The 16,654-nt window shown below is 37.2% G+C and overlaps 1 protein-coding gene across 30 annotated transcripts in view; it reads left to right on the top strand.

The window, feature by feature from the left end:
• The window catches only part of Hdac9 (histone deacetylase 9), an 832,819-nt gene that overhangs the window by 459,318 nt on the left and 356,847 nt on the right, over positions 1 to 16,654 (top strand). For 20 of the 30 annotated variants that reach the window (XM_031355573.1, XM_031355560.1, XM_031355575.1 and 17 more), the window contains 4 exons: positions 1,633 to 1,874; positions 5,536 to 5,686; positions 6,756 to 6,882; positions 9,085 to 9,206. In XM_031355573.1, coding sequence (XP_031211433.1) covers positions 1,633 to 1,874; positions 5,536 to 5,686; positions 6,756 to 6,882; positions 9,085 to 9,206 — 642 coding nt within the window. The remainder of the gene's footprint in view (positions 1 to 1,632; positions 1,875 to 5,535; positions 5,687 to 6,755; positions 6,883 to 9,084; positions 9,207 to 16,654) is intronic. The other 10 variants (XM_031355577.1, XM_031355564.1, XM_031355588.1 and 7 more) reach the window with 3 other exon arrangements.

Here is a 16,654-nt window from a genome sequence, read left to right as displayed (position 1 = left end):
ACATAATGTTTCATGTTATTAATGGTTTGTATTATTTACTAATAAGATTCTTAGTTGTTGAATTGCTTTTTTAAAATTTTTCTAATAGTTAATAGAAATCACTTACCATTTTATTACCATAGTTGCTTACATACTTTTGATTTGCTAACCAATCAGTATTGATGAAATATTTTAATGTACAGAAAATTTCCATTTTGATATCATGGAAAAGACAAAACCAAAAATTGTTACTGATCAGCATGCTGTACATGCTCTGAGCAAATGCCCTCACTGGAGCCTTTAGTTATGGTTGTTCCTAAGGTCGTCTCTACCTTAGCCGTGAGGGGCTAAGACCGGGTGGTGAGAACATTCTCAGGCTTGTGCAAACAGGAGAGTTGTAAGCAGCATTGGGCTGGCTTTAGAATACAGGTTGAAGCTCTAGCCTGCATGTGGCATGGTTGACTTAACCATTTTTCTAAGCTCCTCACTCAGAAAATTAACGTATTTTAAATATTTTTGCAATTAAAATTTTCAGTTATTTCTGTCTGTGCTGGGTGTAAGATCTGAGCACTTCTACACGAATTGAAAGAATTGAAAAGAGCTATAACCTCGGCTTCCCAAAGACCTGTTGTCTTTATCTTGCTTGCCCTTTTGACTTAATTATAAAACCTCGCTGTTTCCTCTGGCTAGATGAATTCCACAGAAGGTTTAACCACCAGTTGGGCATGGGTATCGACCAATCAGAGCAGTCACTGGCCATAAACAAGCACCTTCTGGAGATCTACCTGGCCTGCGGTTTTCCTGCTGAAGTCTTTCTTTGAATGAGGGGCACGCTTATCTATTCAGATTATGCTAGACACTTCATATATATTATCTAATTTGATTTTTATCCATTTAAGTAGGTATCCTTAGCTCATTTTTCCCCCTTTGGTGATTTGATTAAATATTTACTTGAAGTTCCCTCATACTTCTTTCTCTCTTGTTTGTTTTAAGAACGAGATTTCCACAGTTTAAGTGATTGCTATTTAGATATCAGCACTAAGGTGCTGGCCTGCTCACACTTCTTCCTGTGTGGATTTGACCCATTGCTCTGGTTCGTCACCATTATCTGAACCTGGATGTAGTTTCTCTCATGTCCTTCCCAGGTGAAATGGTGAGGCAGATGAACTGCATGGCACATTTAAGTTGAGGTAGAATTAATTTATCTTCTGTCTCTAAGTATAAAACTTTTTATAAGTCCTTGAAGTCTTGTGACAGAGTTCCCTTTTTTTGTATGACAGATTTCCTTCATCTTGGTTTTCTTGGTCTTCACTGGCTTACATTAGTTAAATGGTCAAATCTAATACATTTTATGAATGATTCTTGGTACCACTAGTTGAATCCACCTGTTTGAAAAAAAAAAATACAACTGTAGAAGATTCAGAGCAGAAAACAGATTACTGAGTGAAAATTAACCTAGGTACCCTTTACCCAAACTGATGTACAGAACACAGTTCACCATCAGTGTAAAGCAGAGATTATACCCATTTCTTCATACACATGCATACACGTGCTGTACAGGATAGAGGGTTGATTTTTAGTATGTTTACAGATTGGCATGCTAATTTCCAAACCTCTCTACCCCATTCTCTGTCTTCCTTCCTGTGTCTCCAGTGGACGTGAAATCGGAGGTTCCTATGGGCCTAGAGCCCATCTCACCTTTAGACCTCAGGACAGACCTCAGGATGATGATGCCTGTGGTGGATCCTGTCGTCCGCGAGAAGCAACTGCAGCAAGAGTTACTTCTTATCCAGCAGCAGCAGCAGATCCAGAAGCAGCTCCTGATAGCAGAGTTTCAGAAGCAGCACGAGAATCTGACAAGGCAGCATCAGGCACAACTCCAGGAGCACATCAAGGTAGCAAATGTGTCTTTGTCTCTGACTTCTCAATCAGGGCATCTGCACCATGATGTGGGCATGAGACTGACCCATGGGAGCACTGATGGGGAATTTTCCTGTGATTAAGACATGGATGTGTGGCTTGAAGGAAATTGTGATTGTACTAGTTGGAAACTTGGGTAAGTACCTGGTAAACCCTTGCTTTGTTAGTGGGAGAGCTCTGCTGTTTTTTCCCTTTCCATCACAGACACAGGGGTAGCAACAGGAACTATCCATTCTAGACACACTCTCCTTTGTACCCCATATAGTCACCACCAAGAACTAAAGCCCAGACAGGCCCATGCTATGCGGCTAAAGAATCCATGTGCACTATCTACCAGGAAGGATACATTCATTCTGTGAAGAGAGACGGCCCTCTTATGTCACATCTTTAGTTTTCAGTCGAGGTCAATACTAACTCTTCCTTAGGGCATATACTCAGAATAAAAACACAATGAAAAGATGAAGGGAATTTTATATGAAAAAGTGGCATAAATATTTAAATGGTTTTATAGACTGTTATTTCAGTGGAAATATAACATTAGCTCAGAACTTTTACTGGTGATTATATATATGCCAAATTGTTCTTTTTCTTCTTCAGAATATTCACTGGAAAAAATATCACTGTAGACTTACTTTTTTTTTTAAATAATTGGCAAAGACATTTAGTAACAGACAACTTGGAGGGGGTGGTGGCACATGGCTCTTATCTCAAAACTTGAGAAGCAGAGAAGGGAAGATCTAAAACTTGAGCTGCAAAGTGGCCCAGTGTTTTCAAAATTTTAAAAACGCATTGGGATATTTTAGTTCAAAAAAATAGACATTTAATTTGAATTTATTTTATTAAAAACACAAAATATTTACAATATAATTTTATTTTATAGTCAGCTCCTTCAAAGATGACTTAGAGGCAATAATCAATTGAATTGTGGACTTTGTCATATTTTACTATAATGTGTTCTAGGTACTTAATCTCTTGTATATCAAGTACAAGTACATGAATATGGTATTAATATAGATAACTAACTTATAGCACTAAATTGCAATGCCTCAGAAGATGAAAGTACTATTTTCTTCCCCATTTCCCTTGTTCTGCAAGATATATTATTTGCATAAAAGGCTCCTAGATTCCTAATATAAAACATATTCTTTTTCCTTTACTAGTAACTTTTATATTATTGCTCTATAACACAACTTAAAAATAGGATTGTAGGGTTTTGTATGTGTGTTTCCAATGAAATCATTGTCTCATAGTTACATTTATATGAGTTTCATTCACTTAATTTGTACATTTATTTTTGAATAAATGCCAAAGTGTTATTTCAGTTTGACCCTTAAAACAGTAATAGAGGCATCGATGTCTAGCTCTCTTTCTTCAGTACTTCTAGGCATGTTAACAGAGCAATGAGGCATGAGTAAGATTTACATTCTTCACTTTGCTTCGAGAACAGAATGATGATATGGTTCATTTTCTTTTGTGCATGTCCTTTGCCACAAGTCTTGAGACATGCTGATAAGCAAGTTGCATTGCTCAGTTTTTGATTTCCTTTTTCTTTATTTTCATTAATGTTTGGTGCCTTTCTTACTGTTATAGTTAATTCTGGGTAATTTATCATTTGACTTCACCCAGAGCCTAAGAGTAGGAAATTGCTTCTATGGCACAAACAAAATGATATGGCATGTTGATTGACATCTGGAAAGATGTTGGAAAAGAGGTACTTCAGAGAATAAGGATTATAGTTGGTGAAAGGAAACTGGAGCTTTATAAAGACGGTTTTCCTAAGTAGTATATTGTTTTGTGAGGGGTTGGGTCTCACATGTTTACATGTCCCTTTTAAGATTGGGAAGTTCTATACTTCCTTTTCTTTTCTATTTTTGCTCTGTTACTGTCTTATGGGTAGGTCTAAGGGTTAATGCTTTTAACATTCATTTAGATTTGTTTGCACGAGGAAGGCAGTATACTATGCTTTAACAGCATTAGCTTTGAACTCTGACTCTTGTTCTAATCAGCACCTGTTTCCTTCCATCCTGGTCTATCAGTTCTCCCCTAGTCAACTAGTCAGAGGGAAACAGTGTGACTTTGCAAAGCCTCCTAGACGGTAACTAGAATGTAGATACTCAAAAATGTGTTGTCTTCCCCCGTGAGCTGGCAAAGCTCCTCAGTTACCATGCTTCACTAAGGCTAAAATGTCTGGAAATAAACATGAAATTTTATTCATTTTCATTTTTAGATAGGCCTCATTTTATCTTGGCTAACTGTTGTGGCTAACGTGTGCTTTTCCATTCCTAGAAGGAATTATAGTTCAATTGCAGTAAAACTTTGGATAAAGCATTAAATCAATTTGAAAAGTCTTAATACTGATATAGAATTGACATTAAAACAGAATTTAAAAAATAACTATGAATTCCTAAGTAACAGTGGATATTTGAGAATATCTATTAAATAGTTGTTAAATAAAAACAAAACACCTCGTTTTGTAGATGTAATATGGAGAATAAACAGAAGCACTCCTAATTATATACTGAGTCTGGGTAAGGCTGTTGCAGTTGGCATTAAAAAGTTGCCTTCTTGGCGCCCCAAAGAAACAACAAGAAGGTCCTAACATTCTTGTTCTATTATTTGCTATAAAATGGAGGGTTTTAGGTGTCTCATTTTCAGAGGATAAATTATACTTCAGTTAGTTTTAAGTTATAAACAGTAATAATTGAAATCGTATCATTCAAAACTAAAAACTAGATTTTGAAATAATTATGAAGCTGATCCAAGGGAAATTATTGTTTGTCTTACTTTAATGAACAGAAGTTCTTTGTAGCTTTAATATCTTGTCAAAGCTCAGACTCCGCAGTGACAGAGGCAAAGGAGGGTTCCAGAGGCTTCTGTGGTTCACTGTGTACATTTGCTTTCCTTGAAATGCATGCGTACATACAGAGAGGGGGGCAGGGGGAGAGAGGGGAGAAGGGTAGAGAGAGAGGGAGGAGGGGGAGAGAGAGGGAGGGGGAGAGAGGGAGGGAACTATGTTTCCAATCCTGGAGTTTTCCTGTGTTAGATGACAGTTCTGAAGCTTCTGTATTTTCTAGAGGCATATAAGGTTATGTAGATTACCTCACTCTAATAAGAACTGTCTCTGTGAGGTGGTAAAAGTCTTAGTGCTTGTTCTATTTCAGGTAGACTTTCCCCAAATTAATGCACACCTGACCATTCTATTCACTTGAGCTTTATACTGTATCTCAGGGTAAGAACTGATTATTTCAGTTGTCTATTTATAGTGTGAGAGACTTTCTGTAATAGACACCTGGGCCGTCTCTGTCTTTGCATGCTTCTGCATTTTGTAGGTACACAGGGAAGGGAGCTAAAGGTTCAAGCCAACAGCATTCAGATGACCTGAGGGGACTTGGTAATAATTGTTGATAGGGAGACACAAGAATGGAATCATCTAAAAGCTTGCTTATTGTAAATATAAAAACCATCATGACTTTAGTGTCCTGTCTCCGTATTTCAATCCTACAAAGGTGGTTGAAGCACAAACTCTCTAAATACTATCAAGTTCCAAAAGCTGATAACATTGCAATTTGGGGCAGTGAGTGATGACTTTGAATCTTAAAGAAATTGCACACTCTCATGTCTTTCTCTTCTCGCAAGTTACAACAGGAACTTCTAGCCATAAAACAACAGCAAGAACTCCTAGAAAAGGAGCAGAAACTGGAGCAGCAGAGGCAAGAACAGGAAGTAGAGAGGCATCGCAGAGAGCAGCAGCTTCCTCCTCTCAGAGGCAAAGATAGAGGACGAGAAAGTAAGAGGCACCAGGGTAACAGACACACTCTCTTCCGAATCTTTAGCTCACCGTCTCAAGGAGCCTGATACATAATGGAAACAAACTTGTCAAAATTGTCCTTGTCTAATGGAAAGAATAATGTATAGACTAAGCTGCCTGTCCATGTTAGCTCTGCAGAGCTTAATGGGAAATAAACACAGCACTGGCAAAGACACAGACTGGTTCATTGGCTTTTAAAAGTAAAATTGTGCTAAAGTGGTCTAGTGTAAGACTCCCCATGTGGTAATAAAATAATAGCTACATATTTTCAGTTCTTCCTTCTTCCTGCCCAGGCAGTCACTGTTCTGAACATCATGGTGTGCCTCAGTTCCCTATTGGTGTACTTAGACTGTGGAAAGACTCAAGGCAAAGCATTTGCAAAATAAAGGTCCACAAGAGGGAGACAGATCCAAATGATTGCCCTCTATCCAGGCAGTTCAAGAGCAGGTCGTTGCAAAGTTTAACGTGTGGTGATTTGAATTGAAATTACCAACAAAATTTATTTGTTTAATACTCAAATGAATTTTAAGACAATGTTGAATTTATTGACAAGAAACTTAGATCACTTTAATGTATTGTATTTATCTGTAGCATTCCCTAAGATTCCTAATTTTAAAAAGATAAAATAATATTAAAAACTAGTGTTTTGTTCCTAATTAATCATCCATTTTTGTAAGTGCTGGGGATTGAGCATAGAGCCCCCTAAGTACTAGGCAAGCAGTGTATCATTAAGTTCAGCCCCAACTGTCAGAAATTTTCTCTTTAATTTTAAAGATGGATTGGTGATAGTTAGAGGATTTTCCCTCCCTATAAAAACAATCAAAGAAATTATTGAAGGAATTTTTGACAAACTGTAATGTAAGGAACAGTTACAAGATAGACTTCTGCCATTTTCTAAAGCCTTTGTAGATTTTTTTTTAATAGGAAAGCTCCATATGCTGTGGCCAGTGATGTTTCTTCATAACCTTTGTTGAGCATTCTTGAGTGATGAAAGGAAGTAACTCACAGTCAGTGTCTGTGTCCCTGTGTTTGTGTGTGTGTGTTTCAGGGGCAGTGGCTAGCACAGAGGTTAAGCAGAAGCTTCAAGAATTCCTGTTGAGTAAATCAGCAACGAAAGACACTCCAACCAATGGAAAAAATCATTCCGTGGGCCGCCATCCCAAGCTCTGGTACACGTATGTTCTGTGTTTGGCTGTTTTTATCCTGGGGATAGAGAGCACACAAGTTCTCTCTTTGACTGATCTGGGCAAAATTTCTAGGCCTGCCATTTCTCAGCTGTGTGGCTACTGACAAGATCCTGGAAATCTCTAAGGATCAGCTCTATTCTCCACAAAAAGGATTACAACAGTGCCTACCTGTAGAGTTGCTAGGAAGGTCCTAAGGGAAACAAACAAACAAACAAACAAACCATTACAGAGTAAATAGGAGCAAGCAGTGCTCAGTTATCATTAGCATTTATCACTGTGAGGGCAGAGATCATCTTCTTTGCTGAATAAGTAACTTGGAATCCAGGAGGACCCAGAGATGGTTTTGGATCCTCATCTACTACATCTGATATCCATGCAGAATTTATAAACATTTAGCAGATTGTGGCTTTATTTTATTTCACTTGGTTTAATATAAAATGGAAACCAGGGCTATTTTGAGAAATTCAGACCATTTTTTTCTATTGTTTTTAAAGAAGAAGATAAGGAAATGGAGGTAAGGGAGGAAGAGATATAAACAAACCTAAGCCTACCTCCTCCAGCCCCTCCAACTGCAGCTCACCGCTTTCCACCAGTGAAAGAAGAGTCTGACCTCTGAGATACAGACAGACATCAAGAGACATCCCCAGGTCCATCAGGGATAGCACATAGAATGCCATTCTTTTCTTTGTGAACTTGGAATAATGTCTTTTCCCACTCAGAATCAGATCAAAGACTAGATATATACAAATCATGCTTGATAATAGGCTACTGGATAATGGTTTCAGTTCTCACATAAATGTGTTTGTTGAGTGGCCTTAAGATTCTGTGTGAATATATTTTTTCAATCCCTTGTATCAAGGACAGGAAGTAAATACTAATTATTTTATGGAATTTGGAAGCGTGCCAAGAGTTGCAGTCGCTCCACTTCCGGGTGTGTTCTGTAGCCAACTGCTCTCCTGTTCATCTAAAACTGAGGTAACAGGCAGACTGCAAAATATTCCAGACATCCGGACAATTGTGTCCTTTGTAGCAGTTGGCCTGAGAAACCAGTCAGTATCACAAATTACCTGAGATAAATAAGATTGTGCTACCTAAAATTGTCTGCATAATAGCTGACTGATTGATAATGCTTCCAGAGATTAGGAGATTTAAAGAAAAGATAATACAAGTCTCCAATGAGAAACAACTACTAGGAAATAATTCATCTGTGGAAAATTCTTCAGCAGTTCCCTTGGGTATATTAGACATGGCTCCTCATGTCAGCAGTGATCATGGAATATAATTCCAGCTAACCATAAATCATGAATTTTAACAATTGACTATGTGGCCCTGGGCAATTTCCTTGAATTGTCAAGGGATCGAGCTCCCTCTACATACAAAGGGCATAATGACACATTTAGATGCTTTTTACCAGTTACAAGTATGCAAAATGATCTTCAATACGTTAATTGTTGAGAATGTATTTCTTAAATAAAAACCGGTGGTAGAACAGTCATTGTGGCAGTGGCTCTGTGGCCTGGGCACTTTCTCCATTATGTATAGTAAGTGTGGTGTTTGTGCACACTGGGTCTTCTGAGTACAATCTCCCAAAGCCCTCTCTGGTAGCACTATCGCTTCTTTTCCATGTGTTCCTCCAGGGAAGAGAGCATACGTTTTAAGAGTTAGTTTTATATCGAAGGAGCGTGTGCTTTCCTTCCCACACATGAGGCGTGCCCGTGGGAGTCAGGACTCTGAGCCTTCTGGCACTGTTGCCTTTTTAGTGCAAAGATCATCCTAGTGGACTTGGCTATTGCTATCTGGCAGTAACGAGGTCTTTGGACATCCTCACTTCTGCTGTGGTTGTTCTTAGTGGTGATTCCAAGGGATCTAAACGGTAGCTTTTTTTTTTTGTAAAGTTTTTGAGAACTCATACACAGTAATTTCGGATTATAGAAATCTCAATCCCTAATTCTAACTGAATGAAGTTCACCACATGACTGAGTGACCAAATGCAAGCTGCATATTTCTAGGACTCCTGCACCATTCCATATTTTGCTCCAGTGAACTTGGATGCATGAGGCTGAGGTTTGGATGCACTGAGGGGGAAGGACACAAATGCTGCTGAGGCACTGGACAGCATGGGGAACTGAATATTTCTGACTCACATGCGCTAAGATAGCATCGATGTGAAACCTCCTTTGTTTTCTGCAGGGCTGCCCACCACACATCACTGGATCAAAGCTCTCCACCTCTCAGTGGAACGTCTCCGTCCTACAAGTACACATTACCAGGAGCCCAAGATGCCAAGGATGATTTCCCCTTGCGAAAAACTGGTAAGTTGACACAAGGACAACATTTAATTTCTCCTGATATCCTTCACTTTTGTTATCCTCAGCTCTAGATGAAAATTAAAGAACTCCAAGTGTAGGTAGAGTGCCCTGTACTCAATGTCACATCAAACCAAACACACCATGAGCACATGCACACATGATGCCTAGACATAGAGGTGCATAGATGCATGATTCTCCTTTCTTTATTTCTGCATGAGTCCATTCACTATATAATCAAAGAATCATCTTAATGAAGAGTTCATCATATCAGGATTAGCAATAAAGGTTAGAATAAAAGAAAATGGGGCTGTCATTGCTCAAAAATATAACTTTTGTTCATTTTAAAGCCTTGTAATATACTCTACTTGTCTCCTTCTCTTAACATACTTAAAGATATATATACATATGTATGTATATATGTATGTATGTATATATACATATATTGAAGGAGAATATGTCAGCAGTCATCTGCTGCATATATATGTATATATGTATATATAGTAAGCTTCATTTTGCCCAAAAGTATTTTTTAAACTTTAACATTACAATTATTGATGTAGTGAACATCAGCTTTACTTATGCTTACTTCTGAGTAGATTATTTAACTGATGTTCTCCAGACGGCAGCCCCCAGCGCAGATATGTCCCGAGTAATCTCAATATGAGGATACGCAATTTACAGTGTTTTACTTATAATTTAATGGACAGTATTATTGCCCTAACGTGTGTATATGTTTTCCCATCTTCTATTCGTTTTGAGCGTCACTGACATGTGATTTTTAATGTGTGTATGCTACTCAGCTATAATAGATTTAAATAATAGCTAGATAACAAGATTTTTGTGTGTTCTGTTTTAAAGATATCAATGTTTAGGAAATGTAGCTTTTCAAAAGATTTAAAATGTTTGACATCTACAACTTCCAAGTAGATTTTCATAGATAGTTTAATTTATTTATTTTACCATAGGAAAAAAATCTCTATAATTTATGTGTAAATTCTACAGAGTGGTTATTTCAAATAATTATATTTTTTACAAGCAATTTGGAGTAATTTAAATAGGTGTAGACTGTACAAACACATGCTGTAGCTAATTTCTGTCAGATAATTTACCTGTAGCATAATGTAGATTTAAAAATAAAATCAAACCTGAAAAAGAATTTATTATCCTTCATTCAGTTTATATGGGTCCAAATATAGGGAAAGGGCACTTAAGCTTCAGGAGGCAATTGGTGCCTTTTTATTTTTATAGTCCAGAGATTGTGGTGTTTCTAGAAAGTAAGCTGTAGTAGAACACTTCAACAAGAACCAATGCAAAGGGCAGAATGCCTGAGCTTCATGTATTGCATCTGAAGTTTACATTGCTCCCAACAGATCATATCATCTTTCCTATAACTAAATTTCTCTGGGACAAAAGGAGGGAAGAAGACTGAAGCTTTATGCATTTCAGAACCTTGGGGTATTGTTTATGAAAATTGGCTCAAGAGGGTATGGTAATTGCAGCCTTAATACTTAATGGCATATGTAGGTGCTATGGACAAGAATTTTACAAAATTGCAGTGGTCAGGGAAGGAACTGTCATGAAAAGAAAAGAAAACAGGGTGAGTCTCCTTATGCCAGAAAGTTCCTAATGAGTTACACATTCCGAAGACCCTCGTCCTCTGAGCCCATGGTTGTGGCCTTCACTGTTCTCTTACCATGGAGACTGGGCTTTGAATTAGAGCTGCTGATGGTGCTCTTGAAAGAAGTGGCATCTCTGGCCCCCAAACATCCAGAAAGAATTTTTTTTCTCCCCAAAATGAATGAGTAATAAATCTAAATACCTGGTACTGTAGATACCTCCATTTCTGTGAGAAGATTTTTTTTTTCCTTCTGTGAAGAATGAATAACAAACTGCTAATTCATTCTCACTAAAATTCTCAATCCACAACAAAATTTTCTTCAGGGTACATGTTAAGTACCCTGATCTGAATCTGAGTACATACTCAAGAAGTTCCCTCTGCCTCTTTATGTGATGTATAATGAATATTAAAAGTCATGGCCTATCTGATGGCATGCTTTCTGTGCTGCCCAATATTTAGAATGTTTTCATTTTCTACCAAAAATCTGATCTTTCTAAAGTATCAGGCTGCCAATAATCAAAACCAAACATTTTCAAATATTCTAGCAATCAAATTCTTGAACAGCTGATAGTGCTTTGAAATTATATAGAATTTCAGACTATTCTTTATTCGATTCCCCTTGTCTGATTAAGAAAAGTGTGATGTAATTAGTGACTGATGTTTTCTCTGTACGGAAATATTCAGATATGCTCAATAGCAATTACAAATAGACAGAACTCTTCAAGTTCTTCAGACATACCAATTTGGTATGTTGGCCAAATGAGCTGTGAGAAAGTAAGGCTTGTCTTTGTACTCTATAGAAGATCACAGTAAGTTTTCAGTAATATTTCAATTAATGACCAGTACTTCAGCAATTGTTATAATCCACTGACTAAAAAGTTAATTTGAAAGTAGTAAAAAAATAAAATTTTGCCATGATAAAATGTACATGGTAATTGAGGAATGTGTTTAAGGCTCTTTTGTTTTGTTTTGTTTTTGTTTGTTTGTTTGATTTATTTTCTTTGTACAAAGTTACATCACATTGAAATGAATCTAGAATATTACCAGTGACCATCCAAGAGAAGTAAGACAGAGTCAATCATTGTCATTGGGGCCACATTGTCTACTTCTGCTGTTCACTTGGATGTTACTCAGTTCTAAAAGAACTTGAGAAGTTAAACACCCCTGTCTTTTGAGAGTCATGCAATACTACAAAGTTTTTATTTCTTTCATCCTGACCATTTATTGAGTTCCTTGTATGCATTACTAAGTTTTAGAGAATAAAAGTGGAAGTAGAGTGAGAACAGTCTTAATGGTTTTAAATAGATTAAGATAGCTCCAGGGATGACCCCTAAGTAGTATCTCTGAGCTTTCAGGACACTCCTGTCTTCAGACAGGGACAACGGAGGAACAACCAGCTATAGAAGTCTTATATTCTTGCAGAAGTCTGATCTTCCTCATGCAAAGTAGACCATTGCTTCTCTGCTCTTGGACTCTTGGGCCCTCTAATCTGTTTAGCTAAATAAAGGCCCATTTATTTTCTTTTTAAAAAATAAATATTTTTATTTTATATGCATTGGTGTTTTACCTGCACATATGTCTGTGTGAGGGTGTCAGATAAACTGGAACTGGAGTTCCAGACTGTTGTGGGCTGCCGTCCTGGGAATTGACACCATCTCCTCTGAAGGATCAGTCAGTGTTCTGAGCTGCTGAGCTATTTCTGTGAAATGAGGAAGATTTTTGTTTTTGTTTTATCCTGCATTTAATAACTGTACATGACTGGCTTTGAAATTGAGAATAATATAATTGTTATTTAATATATTTTTGCCCATAAAGTATGCCTCTCGCTAAGACTTCTTTGTTCTTCAACACAAGAGTTGGTTGATAGGGACATTTGGATATGCTTTGGCTGGATACAGTGTTGTTGCTATAGAACTGGAGTTCCCCTCCTTCCCCAGCACATTACAGGATTGATAACAAAGTAAAGAAGAGAGATTCTGGGCCTTGGCATTTTCAAAAGAGTGCATATTTTTCCTAGAGATATTACATGTATGGTGACTTTGAACTGACCTTCAAAACCATTTAATTTGGACTCTGTTCCAGTGAGTATGTGCATATGTTTCATAAAATATTATGACAAAAATGTCTAGAGGTTTAATACTCCATTATATTATCAAGGTCTTACCCAGTGAACTTTGCCTTTCTTTGAATGTTATAGTCTTTCCACTTAATACTTCTGAACAAAGCAAGCTGGCAGGGTATATTAACCTCTTAAAGTGCACAAGCCATATAAAGCCTTGGCTTTGACTAATAAGACTGTTCCAGCCCTACTGAAACATTCGTTTTTAATGGTCAGCAATACTAGAATATGACTCAAAGATGGAAAGGATCCAAACACGTTAAGGTTCTGGAAGGCCATTGGAATTTTGCACATAAAGTAAATTGGAAAGGAGACATGATTGGGACATGTAGCCTTGTGTATCTCCTGGTTCAGCAGTCAGGCTGTGGAGCCTCAGTGATGCATTCAAATCATTGCAAACCAATGTTAACAAAAGACCATTTCCTTAAAATGTCTTAAGATCTCTCCCTCCTTCTTCTTTTCTCTACTTCCTTCTCTTCTTTCCTTTCTATAGTTTTATGTGTTCCATGGCATTTCAGAACTTGCCATGAGGTCTAAGAGAAGTAGTGAGCTTACTTAAAATTGTTATCATGTAGGGAGAACTGATTGCCCTGTGTGGTTTTTTTTTTTTTTTTACTTGACTTATTTTTAATCAATAAACTTTAGTTTTTAGAATAGTCTTTGACGTGTAGATTGAGAAAATGGCACATTGTACTTACAGTAATCCCCATCAATACCTTGTAGTATCAACCTAGCTTTATGCTCAAGTATAGGTGATGCTCATGTATGTGTTTCAGTTTGTGTTTGTGGGCACATACATGTGAGTGTGTATTCACTTGTGTGTGGAGGCCAAAGGATGATACTGGGTATCTTCTACAACAGTTCTTTACTTTATTTAAAATGAAAGTGTATTTTTCTGAACTTGCAAGTCTTCAAATCCACTTATCTAGCTAGGCAGTCCTATCTCTGACTACTGCTAGTGTCATAGATACACTACCATGCCCATTTGATGTTTTCTTCAGTGTGCAAGATACAATCTCTAGACCTCACATTTGCCAGTGCTAAGCAAGTACTTTATCCTCTGAGCCATCTCCCTTCCCTTCAGCCACTCTTAACATTATCATGAATAGAGTATGTAAATAACCTGTAAATTTAGCGTAACATGATGGCATGTCATCTGTCTGCCATTATAGCTTTATACAGAATTGTTCCATTGCCTTTAAAATCCTGTTTCTGACCTGTTCTTCCATGCTACCAATCTTAAAATGGTTGTGTAGTAATTTTTTTTTGGTTTGGTCTTGAGACATGGCTTACTTTACTCTTGCAGAGAAACTGAGTTCAGATCCTAACAACACATAGTAGTTTATAATGATATGAAAATCCTATTCCATGAGGATCCAATGACATCTTCTAGATCCATGGGTACCAGGCATATATATTTCAAACATACATACTTGCAGGAAAAACACTCACATACAAAATTATCTGCAAAAAAATCCTTATAGTTTTTGTGCATTCAAACTTTGTCCTATAATGTCACATAAATAGACTTGGTACAGAATATAGCCAGTTTACAATGGCTTCTTTACTTTGTCATTCTTTGCAAGCAGAAGGTGTTGTCTCAATTAAAGGTGGATCTTCCTACCTCAAAGATCCAGAATAGAAGCTGGTCTTCACACTTCAAAGGATTTAATTAAGAAAAATCCCCCATAGGTGTGATGAGCCATATGCATTTTAGTTGATTGCATATGTAGTTGACAACCAAGAATAGTCACCATTGCATTATACATTTAATATTATTCTGTGTCTTTTCATGAATTGAATCTTATCAAATATTATCAATGAATACCATTTCTCCTTATTCATGAACCATAGTTGATGTACCAATTTGCCTACTAAAGTCATTTTGCTTGCTTTTAAGTTTGAGTGGTTGCTAATGAAGCTACAGGATTTTGTGTGAAGATGTTTTCAATTTAACTGAGCAAAATTCTAAGCATTCTGCTAGGTTATTTTACCCACACAAAGTAATGATTTTAGCATTTTAATCAAAGTCTTATACCTTACATCTAGAATTATAATCTATTTTGAATTAAGGTTGTGAAGTTGTATAATGTCTTTGTTTAGGTTCTATATTTTGCGAGTACCCAGTTTGGCTATCAAACTTTGTCAACACACAAACAAAAAATCCTAACATCTATTTTTTAAAATTCTTAATAATATTAGGGATAAGTGGGTGTTTTTAAATTTGTACACTTTCTTTTCTTTAAAGATTTATGTATTTATGTATGTATGTATGTATGAATGTATATGAGTACACTGTCTTCAGACACATCAAAAACCATTAGATCCTATTGCAGATGATTGTGAGCTACCATGTGGTTGCTGAGACTTGAATTCAGTACCTATGGAAGGGCAGTCAGTTCTCTTAACCATTGAGCCATCTCTCCAGCCAACTTGTACACTTCATAAAGTACACAGGACCCTCTGACTTCTTTTACAACATCTCCAACAATACATTACCACATTAAAAAGCTGTGTCTTTCAGAATCTCAGTCTCATGGTGGCATGTTCTCTGTATTTGGTTTCTAAATCTGCTTTAAAATGTACTCATGCATTTCAAGTTAGAGGAAAAAAATATTCTAGATTTGATCAGTATTTAAAGCAAACTGATATTTCAGTGTCTTTCTTCTCCTCCTCATTTCTTTTTGTGTTGCTGGTTTTGTTTGTTTGCTTTTATTGTGTTTTGCTAATGTTCTTTGAGAATTTTATACAGTATAACTTTGTATTCTTTCTCATCCTAACTCCCCCCAGATAAGACCTCCCTGTCAACATCAGGACAGTGCTCCCCTCTGTCTCTCCCTGTGTCTCTGTCTCTGTCTCTGTCTCTCTCTGTCTCTCTCTGTCTCTGTCTCTGTCTCTCTCTCTCTCTCTCACTCCCTCTCTAATCTTCTTTCTCTCTCACTCACTATCTCACTTTTTTGTTCTTGTGCTCTCTTAAAAAAGCTATTGAAACCATGGCATGGAACTTATGTTGTCTAATTGCTCCTGGAAAATGGTGGAATGAAGTGTCATTGAAGAAACAACCGCATTCATTCATTCATGATGAATTCCCTCATTCGTCAACTATTATTTGCAAATAGCTTCTTATTGAGGAATGGAACCTTGTGCCCATTTCTGCTCCTCTCTTCTGGGTTTTGTCCATCTTTAGCTCGTACAGGTCTTGTGCTATCGGTCTTTATCTCAGAGAGATCATATGTGTAACAACCCCGCTGTGCCTTGAAAACTGAATCCTTACAAACGCCTGCTCTCTTTGATTCTTACAATCTTTCTGCACCCTCTTCCGTGTAGATCCCCAAACCTTTTTATTGCCACATAAGTGGGAGGATTTCAGTTTCACTTTTTAAATTAATTGTTGTGGAAGGAGAGCTGTTGTCCATATGCATCAAGTTCATTCTCTTCTACACTGTTCTGCCTCCTGATGAGCTTATCAATGAGACTCTTTCTGCTACTGGGATTTTTATTTTGGGGATTCTTTTTTGTTTTTAAAGACAGTATTAGTTTTATTCATTTGTGTCCTTCTGTGTGGGTGTAGGTGTGAGCATGCACGTGCATGGGAACATGTGTGAAGATTCAGAGGACAAGTTGCCGGAGCTGGTTCTCTCCTTCCACCATGTAGGTCTTGGGAATCAAAGTCCAGTAGTTAATTTAGGCTTGACAACAAGCACCTTCACCTGC

Source organism: Mastomys coucha, unplaced genomic scaffold (genome assembly GCF_008632895.1).
Source record: "Mastomys coucha isolate ucsf_1 unplaced genomic scaffold, UCSF_Mcou_1 pScaffold6, whole genome shotgun sequence".
NCBI lineage: Eukaryota > Metazoa > Chordata > Mammalia > Rodentia > Muridae > Mastomys > Mastomys coucha.
The sequence above is the reverse complement of the archived record's forward strand: the minus strand, read 5'-3'. Positions and strand labels throughout refer to the sequence as shown.